Source organism: Capricornis sumatraensis, chromosome 1, assembly GCF_032405125.1.
Source record: "Capricornis sumatraensis isolate serow.1 chromosome 1, serow.2, whole genome shotgun sequence".
Taxonomy (NCBI): Eukaryota; Metazoa; Chordata; class Mammalia; order Artiodactyla; family Bovidae; genus Capricornis; species Capricornis sumatraensis.
Window position 1 is genome coordinate 216,787,894 of NC_091069.1, and position 15,668 is coordinate 216,803,561.

Sequence of the window (15,668 nt, forward strand, 5' to 3'; positions counted from 1 at the left end):
CCATACCCTAACCATATCTATCTAAGATGAAGTCAGAATGACACTGCAGAGGAGCACACACATGCTGTGACCTATTTATCGTTTGCCAGAATGATACTGGTTAGGTTTGCAGGCTGACTCTCTCAGTGTACACTACTATCTGTCTCTAAAATAACTACTCGTGTCAATGTGACTTTCTATTTGATATTAAAAGAATAAGAATCTGCAATAAAAATTCATTTGTGAAATATATTTTGACACATGGAAAAGTACAGCAAGATTTTAAAACTAACAGGAGGCACAATGTTTCTAACATGGAATTAGAAGAGTAAACACAATGGGGTCAATTAACTCACCCTTGGCAAACTATACATCCCCTTATACCTATGGCAATCCTGGTGTCAAATACTCAATCCTACTTTTGTCATTAACACAACTTCATAATTATCAGTTATGTGTCCCAATTTGGGATTCAGAAATTATGATTTACTTATTCTGGTCATTGTACCCACTTCATGCTTTCCCTATCTTTGCACTATCCCATGAAGAAGCTCCTCCTAGCCTCATATGTTAGAGCTACCACAGCTGTCATGATACCTCTGCCTGGAAATGTTTCCTGATCAGATCTGTTACACCAATTACACCATTTCTATGGCACTGATCATATGTAAACATGTGGTCTCCTATTAGACAGCAAGTTATTTTAGGCTGTAGGTAATAGACTCAAAGGACAAGAATCTGAGCAACTCCCAAGAGTTAGTGGAGGGCAGAGGAGCCTGGTGTGTTACAATCCATGAGGTCACAAAGAGTCGGACACGTCTTGGCAACTGAACAACAGTATCTTACTCACTTTTTATTCCTCCTATAATTTCTACTACAATACTCTAGAATTAACAGAAGCTCAATAAATGTCTACTAAATGAGTAAAAGCATTACTGAGCAAAGCTTCTAATAGTTGCTAATATACCACTAGTTGAAGATCCTAAATATGTGTTTACTTTACCTCTCCCTTCACTTCAGAGGCAAGCATTTTGAGCCCTAAATTATTTAATGTCAGACTTGATAAGGCAGTAAATATGCACATCTAAAAGAAGCAAACATTTTAAACAGGATAAGCAAATAGGCCTATTCTATCCCTAATTTCATCAATTTTATGAAAAGTGTGGATCACAAAAGAAAAGAAGTATATTGTTTAAAATGTTTGTGCGGCTTCCTTCGTGACTCAGTTGTAAAGAATCCGCCTGCCAATGGAGGGGACATGAGTGTGATCCCTGGTCCAGGAAGATTCCACACACCATGGAACAATTAGGCCCATGTACCACAGCTACTCAGCCAGCAGTCTGGAGCCTGTGAGCATCGACAACTGAAGCCCATGCACCTAGAGCTTGTGCTATGCAGCAAGAAAAGCCACTGCAGTTAGAAGCTCAAGCACCCAGCTCACCAACAGCTGGAGAAAGCCCGTGTGTAGCAACCCAGCACAGCCAAAAATAAATAATTTTTAAAAAATGTAAAATAAAATGTAATATTGTCCAAGTTTATAGCCAATGGATGTTTTAAGCTTTAAAGTAGGTGTGATATAATTTGCTACCTGATGCAAGTATAGTTATTAGTATCAAAATTAATCTCATACAATCAATTTATTTGCCTTGATAAGACTCTTTGATTTTTTAGTCCTGTTAGCTTAGTCAAATTATCATAAAAATATATTAAGTTAATAAGCTTTTAGGAAGCCTCTATATATAACCTTATCACCAAGGCATACTGATATAAAATAATATTTAAAAACTCTGAAATGCTAGATTTACTATTTAATGAAGGGATCATAAAACACTATATAGATTAAAAAAAAAAAACACCTCTATTTCGAAACAGATTTACAGGAAGTTATAAAGAACTGTATGGGAAGATCCTGTGTCACTTTTATTTCTCCTCTTGCCATGTTCACATTTTGTATAACTACAGTACTCTATCAAAACTAAGAAACTGATCTTGGTATAATCCACAGAATTAGCTCAGATTTGACCAGCTATACACACCTTTATTTGTGTGTGGTGTGCACACATGTGCACATGGGCATAGCTCTATGCAATATTATCACATATGTAGCTTTATATAACTATTAATACCAATACGATCAAAATACAAGATTATTCTATCACCATAAAGTTACCCCGCTATCCCTTTACAGCCACACCTACTCCTATCCCCACCAGCTATAATCGCTGGCGACAACTAGTTTGTTCTCCTTCTCTAGAATTTTATTTCAAGAATGCTATATAAATAGACTTATAATATGTAACCTTTTTGAGGCTAGATTTTTTTAATCAGCCTATTCCCTTGAGCATGTATTAATAATCTATTTATTTTTTATTATTGAGTAGTATTCCATGTTATGGATAAAGGACAGTTTGTTCACTCATTGAAGGACATTTGTGTTGTTTCCAGTTTGGGCTATTATGAACAAAGCTGCTATGAAAATGCATGTACAGGTATTTTCATGAACTTAGATTTTTATTTCTTCTGGATAAATGCCTAAAAGCGCAACTGCTGGGTCATGTGTTAAGTGCATTTTTAGCTTTAGAGGAAACTGTAAAGTTATTTTCTAGAATGGCTATTCCATGTCACATTCTCACCAGCAATATTGAGTGATTTGGTTTCTCTTATCCTTGCCAACACTTCTATACTCAATTAAAATTTTAAACATTGTAAGAGATATTTCATAGTATCTCATCATGGTTTTAATTTGCATTTCCCTCATGGTTAATGGTCTAGTGTTTTCCCTACTTTCTTCAATTTGAGTCTGAATTTGGTAATAAGGAGTTCATGATCTGAGCCACAGTCAGCTCCTGGTCTTGTTTTTGTTGACTGTAGAGAGCTTCTCCATCTTTGACTGCAAAGAATATAATCAATCTGATTTCGGTGTTGACCATCTGGTGATGTCCATGTGTAGAGTCTTCTCTTGTGTTGTTGGAAGAGGGTGTTTGATATGACCAGTGCATTTTCTTGGCAAAACTCTATGGTTTCCCCTGTGGTCATGTATGGATGTGAGAGTTGGACTGTGAAGAAGGCTGAGCGCCAAAGAATTGATGCTTTTGAACTATGGTGTTGGAGAAGACTCTTGAGAGTCCCTTGGACTGCAAGGAGATCCAACCAGTCCATTCTGAAGGAGATCAACCCTGGGACTTCTTTGGAAGGAATGATGCTAAAGCTGAAGCTCCAGTACTTTGGCCACCTCATGCGAAGAGTTGACTCATTGGAAAAGACTTTGATGCTGGGAGGGATTGGGGGCAGGAGGAGAAGGGGACAACCGAGGATGAGATGGTTGGATGGCATCACGGACTTGATGGACGTGAGTCTGAGTGAACTCCGGGAGATGGTGATGGACAGGGAGGCCTGGTGTGCGGCGATTCATGGGGTCGCAAAGAGTCAGATACGACTGAGCAACTGAACTGAACTGAATGGCTAATAATGCTAAACATTTTTTCTGTGCTTATTTGCCACCTATATATCTTCTTCAATGAAATTTCTGCTCATGTATTTTGCCCATTTTCTAACTAAACTATTTTTCTGATGTAGAGCTTTGAAAGTTAAAAAAAAAAATTCTAGATATAAGCCCTTTGCCAGATATGCATTTTCTCCAGTCTGTAACTTGCCTTTCCATCCTTTCAACAGGGTCTTTCACAAAGGAAAAGTTCTTAATTTTGTTGGGGTCCACTCTATCAGTTTTTCCTTTTACGTATATGCTTTTAAGTCTAAGAATGTGAGGTTACCAAGATTCTCTTTTTTTCCCTAAAAGTTTAGTAACTTTATCTTTTACAGTTAAAATTATAATTCATTTTGAGTTAATTTTTGTATAAGGTATGAGGTTCGGATCAAGGTCTTTGATATCCAGCACCATCCAGCCTTTGTTGAAAAGGCTAGGCTATCTTTCCTCTACTGTGCATCCTTGTCAAAAACCTAGTCACTCTTATCAAGAACTAGTTGGGTGGTACAAAACAAATAAATTACAAAGATATGCTGCGAAACACAGGGAATATAGTGAAATTTTTATAATAACTACAAATGGAATATAAACTTTAAATATTGTGAATCACTATGTTATATACCTGAAACATATATAATTTTGTACATCAACTATATCTCAAAAAAAAAAATACCTTGTTGAGTATATTTGTATGGATCTAAAAAAACACATACACATATAAATTTAGTTTTAAAATTTAATTATGAAATAACTGACATATATCACTGTATAAGTCTCACGTGTACACTATGATGGTCTAATCTATACTTATTGTGAAATGATTACCACAATAGGTTTAATAATATCCATAATTTCATATAGATACAATAAAAAGAATGACAATTTTCTCCTTGTGATAAGAACTCTCAGGATTTACTCTCTTAACAAATTTCCTACATATCATAGAGCAGTGTTTAAATTTTAACAGTCTTACTTCAACTCCCCTTCTCCCTCCCCTCGCTCCCACCTCTGATAACCACAAATCTAATCTCTTTCCTATGAGTCTGGTTAGTAGCTTTTCTTGTTTATTTTTTGTTTTTTTTTGATTCTACATATAAGAATATCATACAGTTTTTACCTTTCTCTGACTTATTTCACTTATCATAACGTCTTTAAGGTCAATTCATGTTGTTCAAATGGCAAGATTTCAGTTTTTATGGCTGAATAATATCCAATTATATATATATGTAATTTATAATATCATAATATATAATATTATATGATATATAATATTGTGTTTTATATATATCTCACAATTTCTTTATCCATTCACCTATTAACAGAAATGTAGGTTGTTTGCATGTCTTGGACATGTTTACATGTATTGTAAATAATGCCACATTTTACTATATTTGCTTAATCACATAGCTACTCATCTATTCACCTTACATTTTTATGCATTTTAAGATAAGACGATATATTTGATTCCCTAGACACATTATTAATTATCATTCAATATAGATTTCTAATTTTTGAATGAAATTTTACCTACAAAGAAATGCACAAACCTCAAATGTATCATTAGATTAGTTTTGAAGAATGCATCCATCGTGTAACCCAAACCTCTGTCAAAATAGAAAGCATTACTATCACCACAAAAAGTGCCTTCACGCCACTCCTGAGTCAATCTTCCCCTCTGAGATAACTAGTGTTACTTCTGTCTTTTTTCCCCACTGTAGATCAGTTTTGCCTATTCTAGAACACCATATAAGTGGAATCTTACAATATGCAATTATTTGTATAAGGTTACTTTCAGGCAGCGTAATATTTCTGATGCTTATCCAGGCTACTGCATTACTATAGTCCATTTTATTTTCCATTGTTTGTTCAGTTGCTGTTTATTTTTAAATAATCCATTCTAGTGATGTACTTCCAGGCTTTTACCAATTTAAGGCTATTAATAAAGCTTGAATAAAGTTGTTGAATATTTTTATAAATATATGCTTTCATTTACGGGACATGATAAATTCCGAAGAGAAGAATTTCAGAGTCATCAGACAGATGTATATTTAGTTTTAGTAAAAAATTATCAGAACTTTTTTGAAAGTGACTATAGCATTTTATACTTTGACCAATTTGTATGAAATTTTCGATTGCCCTGTTCACCAAAATTTGCTGCTGTCAAGTCTTTTTCACTTTAACCTAGTGGGTATGTACAGGTATCTCATTGGTGTCAATTTGCATTTCCCTTATGACTCATAATGCTAAGTACCATTTCATGTTCTTATTGGTCATTGGTATATCTTTTCTTGTAAAGTGTTCTATTCAAATCTTTTAGGCATTTTTGATTGGATTGTTTGTCCTTTTACTATTGACTTATAGGTGTTCTTTATGTAATCTGGACAGCAGTCCTTTGTCACAGATTTTTTGAATATTTTCTGTCTGAGACTTACCTATTCATTTTCCTAATGGCATCTATTGATGAGTGGAAGTTTTTAATTTTGATGAAGTCTAATTAATCAATTTTTTGGGGGTAGTTCTTACTTCTATCCTCTTTGAGAAACCTTCATTTACTATCAATCATGAAGATATTTTGGTGTTCCTTGTTTTAGCTTTTATATTTAGCTCTGATATATCCTGAATTAATTTTTATGTACAATGAGATATAGGAGTCAAAGTATATTTTCCCACATCAGTATTTAGTTATTCCAGCACAATTGTTGACTTTCTTTTCCCATTGAATTGTTTTGGTGCCTTGTCAAAAGCGAAATGGTCATATCAACAGGTGTCATTTACAAGGCTATTTTGTTTCACTGATCTATTGTTCATTCATATGCCAGTATTACAGTGACTTGTTTACTGTGATTTTATAATAAATCTTAAGTTGGGTGATGTTAATTCTCCATTATTATTATCTTTTTAATAGCTTTTGGTGTTTGTTTTAGTGGTTGATGTAGGGATTATACATCCTTTACTTCTTAGTCTACATATATTGAATACTGCACCATGTCACATAAAATACAAAAGCATGCAACTATATGGATCTATTACCCCATCCTTCTGTTCTTTATGCTCTGGTTGTCATATGTTAAAAGTTAAATGAAAATACTTTATAAGCCCCACAATATAGTGTTATAATTTTAGCTTTAAATGAGCATAGATAATTTTCAATTTAAAGGTAAAAGGAATTTCATATTTACTGATACTTATTAATTGTAGTATATTTTAATCCTTTCCTGTTCATTTTTTTCAATGTATATCTCTCTACTTCAAATTGAATAATTTCAATTGATCTATCTTAAAGTTCACTGATTCTTTCTTTGGTAATCACAATATGATATAAAAGTCTATCCAGTAGATTTTTATTTTAGATATTATATTTTAAAATTCTTGAATTTCCAATGTTTAATAGTTTTTTGCTGAGATTTTCTATACTTTCATTCATTCTTAGCTTATTTTCCTCTATGTCACTGAACAGAGTTAATGGCTGATTTGAAATCCTAGTCAGTTAATTACATCATCTAGTCCAGTTCAAGGCTGGTCTGTATTGACTGTCTACTCTTGAGTATTAGCCATCTTTCCATTTCTTCCCAGAACAAGTGGTCTGGGATCATATCCTAAATGCTGTGGATGTTATGTTATGGAGATGCTGGATTCTATTACATTCCTCTAGAGTACTGATTTTTATTTTTATTATTTGTTTTTTTTTTGGTATTGCTTTGTTTTAGTGGGCTTCCCCAATGGCTCAGTAGGTAAAGAATCTGCCTGAATGCAGGAGACGTGGGTTCGATCCCTGGGTCAGGAAGATCCCCTGGAGGAAAGCATGACAATCCACTCTAGTAGTCTTGCCTTAACAGGTAGTTAACTTGGCTGACTCAAATATTTAAGACTGTTTCCCCTTAGGGTAAGTAGCAGTAACGTCAGTTTAACCTTAGATGAGCTGTTTAAAGTCTTTCTTGTGCACATGTATTTCAGGGATAAGCCAAAGATCTGGGAAGAATTTATAAGCGAAAGTTGAGCTCTCTCGTTCTCTTTTTGAGGGTATTCTCTCAATTCTCAAAGCTAGGGCTGCCTTGATAGCTGTCCACAAGTTTTCAAACCAAAAAGACACAGATTTTGTCAAAGTTTTAGCATCCCTGCATGGATTAGATTGTACACTGCCCTCAATCTAACAGTCATTTAATAAACACCAAAACAAACAACAACAACAAACAAGGAATTCAACCAGTGCTATTCCCTTCTTTTAATTAAAAAAATAATATATTTTTTTAGATCAGTTTTAAGTTCCTAGCAAAATAAAGCAGAAAGTACAGAGAATTCCCATATACTCTCTGCCCCCAACATATGCATGGCTTCTCCACCATCAACATTCTGCTCCAGAGTGGTAAATTTTTTACAATTAATGAACCTGCACTGGCACATCATTATCATAAATCTATATTTACATTAAGGGTACACTCTCAGTGATCTAGTTCTATGGGTTTTGACAAAAGGTATAAAGACACATATTCATCATTATCAGTTCAGTTCAGTGGCTGAGTCATGTCCGACTCTTTGCGACTCTATGAATCACACAACGCCAGGCCTCCCTGTCCATCACCAACTTCAGGAGTTCACTCAACTTCATGTCCATTGAGTTGGTGATACCATCCAGCCATCTCATCCTCTGTCATCCCCTTTTCCTCCTGCCCCCAATCCCTCCCAGCATGAGGGTCTTTTCCAATGAGTCAACCCTTCGCATGAGGTAGCCAAAGTATTGGACTTTCAGCTTCAGCATCAGTCCTTCTAATGAACACCCAGGACTGATCTCCTTTAGGATGGACTGGTTGGATCTCCTTGCAGTCCAAGGGACTCTCAAGAGTCTTCTCCAACACCACAGTTCAAAAGCATCAATTCTTCGGCGCTCAGCTTTCTTCACTGTCCAACTCTCACATCCATACATGACCACTGGAAAAACCATAGCCTTGACTAGATGGACCTTTGTTGGCAGAGTAATATCTCTGCTTTGCAATATGCTATCTAGGTTGTTCATAACTTTCCTTCCAAGGAGTGGACATCTTTTAATTTCATGGCTGCAATCACCATCTACGGTGATTTTGGCACCCAAAAAATTAAAGTCTCACACTGTTTCCACTGTTTCCCCATCTATTTGCCATGAAGTGATGGGACCAGATGCCATGATCTTCGTTTTCTGAATGTTGAGCTTTAAGCCAATTTTTTCATTCTACTCTTTCACTTTCATCAAGAGGTTTTTTAGTTTCTCTTTACTTTCTACCATAAGGGTGGTGTCATCTGCATATCTGAGGTTATTGATATTTCTCCCGGCAATCTCGATTCCAGCTTGTGTTTCTTCCAGTCCAGCGTTTCTCATGATGTACTCTGCATATAAGTTAAATAAGCAGGGTGACAATATATAGCCTTGATGTACTCCTTTTCCTATTTGGAACCAGTCTGTTGTTCCATGTCCAGTACTAGCTGTTGCTTCCTGATCTGCATACAGATTTCTCAAGAGGCAGGTCAGGTGGTCTGGTATTCCCATCTCTTTAAGAATTATCCACAGTTTATTGTGATCCACACAGTCAAAGGCTTTGGCATAGTCAATAAACCAGAAATAGATGTTTTTCTGGAACTCTCTTGCTTTTTCCATGATCCAGCAGATGTTGGCAATTTGATCTCTGGTTCCTCTGCCTTTTCTAAAACCAGCTTGAACATCAGGAAGTTCACAGTTCATGTACTGCTGAAGCCTGGCTTGCAGAATTTTGAGCATTACTTTACTAGCGTGTGAGATAAGTGCAATTGTGTGGTAGTTTGAGCATTCTTTGGCATTGCCTTTCTTTGGAATTGGAATGAAAATTGATCTTTTCCAGTCCTGTGGCCACTGCTGTTTTCCAAATTTGCTGACACATTGAGTGCAGCACTTTCACAGCATCATCTTTCAGGATTTGAAACAGCTCAACTGGAATTCCATCACTTCCATTAGCTTTGTTCGTAGTGATGCTTTCTAAGGCCCACTTGACTTCACATTCCAGGATGTCTGGCTCTAGGTGAGTGATCACACTATCATGATTATCTGGGTCATGAAGATCTTTTTTGTACAGTTCTTCCGTGTATTCTTGCCACCTCTTCTTTTTTTTTTTTAATTTTAATTTTATTTTACTTTACAATACTGTATTGGTTTTGCCATACATTGACATGAATCCACCACGGGTGTACATGCGTTCCCAAACATGAACCCCCCTCCCACCTCCCTTCCCATAACATCTCTCTGGGTCATCCCCGTGCACCAGCCCCAAGCATGCTGTATCCTGCATCGGACATAGACTGGTGATTCGATTCTTACATGATAGTATACATGTTTCAATGCCATTCTCCCAAATCATCCCACCCTCTCCCTCTCCCTCTGAGTCCAAAAGTCTGCTATACACATCTGTGTTTTTTTTTGCTTCTCCTGCTTCTGTTAGGTCCATACCATTTCTGTCGTTTATTGAGCCCATATTTACATGAAATGTTCCCTTGATAGCTCTAATTTTCTTGGAGAGATCTCTAGTCTTTCCCATTCTGTTGTTTTCCTCTATTTCTCTGCATTGATTGCTAAGGAAAGCTTTCTTATCTCTCCTTGCTATTCTTTGGAACACTGTATTCAGATGCGTATATCTTTCCTTTTCTCCTTTGCTTTTCACTTCTCTTCTTTTCACAGCTATTTGTCAGGTCTCCTCAAACAGCTATTTTGCTCTTTTGCATTTCTTTTTCTTGGGGATGGTCTTGATCCCTGTCTCCTGTACAATGTCACAAACCTCTGTCCATAGTTCATCAAGCATTCTATCAGATCTAGTCCCTTAAATCTATTTCTCACTTCCACTGTATAATCATAAGGGATTTGATTTAGGTTATACCTGAATGGTCTAGTGGTTTTCCCACTTTCTTCAATTTAAGTCTGAATTTGGCAATAAGGAGTGCATGATCTGAGCTACAGTCAGCTCCCAGTCTCGTTTTTGCTGACTGTATAGAGTTTCTCCATCTTTGGCTGCAAAGAATATAACCAATCTGATTTCGGTGTTGACCATCATGTGATGTCCATGTGTAGAGTCTTCTCTTGTGTTTTTGGAAGAGGGTATTTGCTATGACCAGTGCGTTCTCTTGGCAAAACTCTGTTAGCCTTTGCCCTGCTTCATTCTGTACTCCAAGGCCAAATTTGCCTGTTACTCCAGGTGTTTCTTGACTTCCTACTTTTGCATTCCAGTCCCCTTTAATAAAAAGGACATCTTTTGGGGGTGTTAGTTCTAAAAGGTCTTGTAGGTCTTCATAGAACCATTCAACTTCAGCTTCTTCAGCATTACTGGTTGGGGCATAGACTTGGATTACTGTGATATTAAATGGTTTGCCTTGGAAACGAACAAGATCATTCTGTCGTTTTTGAGATTGCATCCAAGAACTGCATTCAGACTCTTTTGCTGACCATGATGGCTACTCCATTTCTTCTAAGGGATTCCTGCCCACAGTAGTACATATAACGGTCATCTGAGTTAAATTCACCCATTCCAGTCTATATTTTAGTTCACTGATTCCTAGAATGTCAACGTTCACTCTTGCCATCTCCTGTTTGACCACTTCCAATTTGCCTTGATTCATGGACCTGACATTCCAGGTTCCTCTGCAGTATTGCTCTTTACAGCATCAGACCTTGTTTCTATCACCAGTAACATCTACAACTGGGTATTGTTTTTGCTTTGGCTCCATCCCTTCATTCCTTCTGGAGTTATTTCTCCACTGATCTCCTGTAGCATATTGGGCACCTAACGACCCGGGGAGTTCCCCTTTAAGTATCCTATCATTTTGCCTTTTCAAACTGTTCATTGGGTTCTCAAGGGAAGAAAACTAAAGTGGTTTGCCATTCCCTTCTCCAGTGGACCACATTCTGTCAGACCTTTCCACCATGACCCCCCCGTCTTGGGTGGCCCCACAAGGCATGGCTTAGTTTCATTGAGTTAGACAAGGCTGTGGTCCTAGTGTGATTAGATTGACTAGTTTTCTGTGAGTATGGTTTCAGTGTGTCTGCCCTCTGATGCCTCTCGCAACACCTACCGTTTTACTTGGATTTCTCTTACTTTGGACATGGGGTATCTCTTCACAGCTGCTCCAGCAAAGCGCAGCCGCTGCTCCTTACCTTGGATGAGGGGTATCTCAAGGCCGCCCTTCCTGACCTTGAATGTGGAGTAGCTCCTCTTGGCCCTCCTTTGCCCACACAGCCACCACTCCTTGGAAGTGGGGTTGCTCCTCTCAGCTGCCACCCCAACCTTGGACATGGGGTAGCTCCTCTCGGCCGCTTCTGTGCCGATGCAACTTGGCACTCTCAGTCGCCACCCCTGACCTTGGGCGAGGGGTAGCTCACTTGGCCACGCTTCTGTGTGGTCCATAGCATACAAAATAGTTTCACTGTCCTCAAACCCTCCATGCTCTACCTATTATCCTTCCCTCTTATCCTGGCAACCACTGATTTCTTTACTATCTCCAGTCTTGCCTTTTCCAGAACATCATATAGTTGGAATCATCCAGTGTATGGCCTTTATAGATTGGCTTTTTTCAAACAGTTATAGACCTTCTTTCAATTTTTTTTAATGTTCCTTCCATGTGTTTAGACTTGGTCACTCTCCAGTGTTCTCAAGTAGCTATTTTGTCCAGAATTTATAATTGTTGTCTGTGGGAAATCTGATCTAATTAGATCTAATCTGATCAATCATTAACAGAAGATAAAGTTTTAAAATACAAATTTGTACATTTAACAGGAATAACCAGACTTCCGGCCACTGTTCAAGACTGACATATCAGAGCTTATCTTAGATCAGGCTTATAATTATTGAATTTTGGGGTTGGAATAGATTTTAATGGTCATCTAAAGAAATAATAGGTTTAAAATTAATCATAATTCCCATCACATAAAGTGAAATATCATTATTCTATTACTTATGATGTACAATTTACAGAAAAAGGATGGTCATATTTTAAATATATTTAACAAACCTGTCAAGGCTGTTTCACTTATTGATTTAATTTGTAGAAAAACTTCTCTCTTCAGTGAAGTCCAGTTTTTAAAATGATCATATACTTCATTTTTAATACTGTTCAGCTCGCTTTTAGTAAAAGTAAGTAATGCAAGAGTCTTAGTCCAGAAATATTTGTATTCTGTCAATCTCTGACTGTAAAGTAGTAAAGAAAAAATAGGATTTAAAAAAATAGCGGGCATAATAACAATTTTTTTTTTAATTTCTTTGAAAAATGGTTTTACAGTAACCATATAATCTACCACTCAAATGGAGACAATTTTGAAAGTGAAAAGAGGTGCTATCTACATTATGCCAAGACAACATATAAACAGGATATTCCAGAAAGACTGAGGTAATATGATCACCCCAATTCATTTCCATTGTGTTGTTATTTTTAACTATAAATAAAGATTGCTAACTATCCTCTTATACATTTTTTTCTATTAATCTTTAAAAATTAACAGCAAACATTTGAAGAAAATTAAGTCAAAAGTGACTCAGTGTCTGAGCCTAAAAGAGAGTCTCAAATTTGTAGACAGCATTCTTCCTGTGCTATGGCCCTATAGGCAGTATAAAACATGGGGTAATAATAAGTGAAACTTTTTAAGTGACTGATCCAGTGCTTCTGCTTCATCAAATGCCACAACTCAAAGTAACCACATGTGTTTTATCATCCCAATGATTTTTATTACTTCAGATGTCCTGGCTGACATTTACCTAACAGATCAAGCAAGATGCAAACAGATCTGAGTGTTATCAGAAAAAGAAGAGGACTGAAACAATGGCAGTTAATTATTTTGTTAATATTTATCTCCCTAAGTAGACTAAGACCTATTATGCAGAGAGTGTATCTGTCTTGTTCATCACAGTCTCCCTAGCACTTAGCACAGTACCTACCACATAGTATATACTCAATACATACTGATGAATGAATGAATGATTGAAAAAAATCACTCAGTTGAGGGATAAAGAAGTAAGAAGTTCTGAGGATAAAATACTGGGCAACACCAATATTTATGGGAATAAAACAGAAAAGAATCTCTCAAAGGAGACGAGGTAGGAGCAATCAGTGTGTCAGGAAAAACAGACAAACAAACAAAAGGATAATGTCTGAAAGGCCAGGGGTAAGAGAATTTAAAGAAAGAGTAGTGGTCAGTATTTTAGTCCTCAGATAAAGGCTAAACAGTCCATTATGCCTGGTATTGAGGAGGCCTTTGGCAGTTTCAGAGGTGTCAGGTAGGAAAAGACTGAGCAGTAAAGCAGAAAAGAGGAAATAGTTATGTGCAATCAAGAACCTTGACTGAGGCAACAAGGAGAGAAAGAAGATCCACAGTAGAATAGTTTATTAGGATGGGAGACACCTGAGTGTGTACATAGCTGAGTAGGAGTGCAGTCACAGAGACTAAAACACATGCAAGAGATGTGATCATCTCTTGTGCAAAGAGGTAGAAAGGACAGATGTAAAACAAAGGCTGAAAGATTAGACTTTGTTAGGAAGAAGAGTGGTGTCATTTTGTGTGGTCAACTAAGGTCCATGTGAGTGATCAAAAGCCATAGGGGTTCCTCAATCAAAGAAAGGGTGGGGTGAGGGAGGAATGGATTGGGAGGTTGGGTTAGCAGATGCAAGCTATTACGTATAGAACAGATAAACAATAAGGTCCTACTAAATAGCACAGGCAAAGAAGGCAATGGCTCCCCCACTCCAGTACTCTTGCCTGGAAAATCCTATGGACGGAGGAGCCTGGTAGGCTGCAGTCCATGGGGTTGCGAAGAGTCAGACACAACTGAGCAACTTCACTTTCACATTTCACTTTCATGCATTGGAGAAGGAAATGGCAACCCACTCTAGTGTTCTTGCCAGGAGAATCCCAGGGATGGGGGAGCCTGGTGGGCTGCCATCTATGGGGTCGCACAGAGTCAGACATGACTGAAGTGACGCAGCAGCAGCAGCATATAGCACAGGGAACTATATTCAATATCCTGAGATAAATCATAATGGAAAAGAATACAAAAAAAGAATGTATATATACATATATAATTGAGTCACTTTCCTTTATAGCAGAAATTAGCACAACACTGTAAATCACTCAAACCTCAGTTAAAAAAAAAAAAAATCAAAGAGAGAGTCCATATAGATCACTAAATCAAGGGGCCCAATAGTGAGAATAGGGTTTTGAACATAAAGCCAGTAAATGGTAAGAAAAAGAGATAAGAACCATGAACTAAGTAAAGATTAAGCAACTAATGGGCCCAATGTAAGGTGCTGAGAGCAAGCAATGTACCTGGGGGTCAAGGCCCAAAGAGATATTTAATAGAAGAATGTTGTGGATGCATGTGCTTCTGCAGGGAAAAGAGCAGGAAACAGAAAATTCAAGCTTCTTAAATAAGAGCATTTCCATCACATTTTGTAGAGCCTAGACCTTACATGATCGGTGTGGATAGAAGGATGGCTTTGTTCTAAAAGATGACTACAAAAATTGGGTTTAAAAGTGTGTACTTATTTGTAGATTGAGAAAAATCATTACAAAAACAACTGTAAATGTTAATAAATCCCATCAATATCACAAAATACTGAAACACAATATAACTTTTAAGTAAGTAACAGCTCTACAATACTTTTTGCCTACAATTCTTGGCTACATGCTTCACAAGCACCTTTTCATATGAGAACCACTGTATAATAATACTTTATGCGAAGAGAATATAAAAATTATACAGCTTTTCATCTAGCATGGCCATTAGTTTTATTATCAGTGGTAATTTAGAAAGATTCTTTAAGCTTTAGAGTCCATTCTTGGTAATATCATTTAAATATTAAGCATTGTCAAATTTGGAAAAATCCTTATGAAAATCTTTCATATATGATAAATTTTTGGAATTTCAAGTTTTATCGGAAAATGACACCTTAAATTATCTTTGAAATGATGAAACTAATGAACCAGTTTATCTCAGATGTCCTGAAATAGTATACCATGATTCTATGCTATATTCAGTAATGTCAAATTCAGCTTTTGTCAAATCAGCAAGAAACTTAAATCTTTCTCTTTAATGTATTCAAATTTTGAACTCCTCTTAATTGAATGGATTACAAAATAATCCAAGAAATTTTACTGAAAATGTATCTCTTATGATGTAATCTAAAAGAAGTTAAAATTTGTTTCTTCGTGACAGAATAATTTCTATTG

At 36.6% G+C, this 15,668-nt stretch overlaps 1 protein-coding gene across 1 annotated transcript in view; it reads right to left on the minus strand.

Annotated features, from left to right (window-relative positions):
• LEKR1 (leucine, glutamate and lysine rich 1) overlaps window positions 1-15,668 on the minus strand; it is a 224,946-nt gene that overhangs the window by 128,987 nt on the left and 80,291 nt on the right. Inside the window, exon 4 of the mRNA XM_068988656.1 lies at window positions 12,461-12,636. Within this exon, the coding sequence (XP_068844757.1) occupies window positions 12,461-12,636 (176 nt within the window). The remainder of the gene's footprint in view (window positions 1-12,460; window positions 12,637-15,668) is intronic.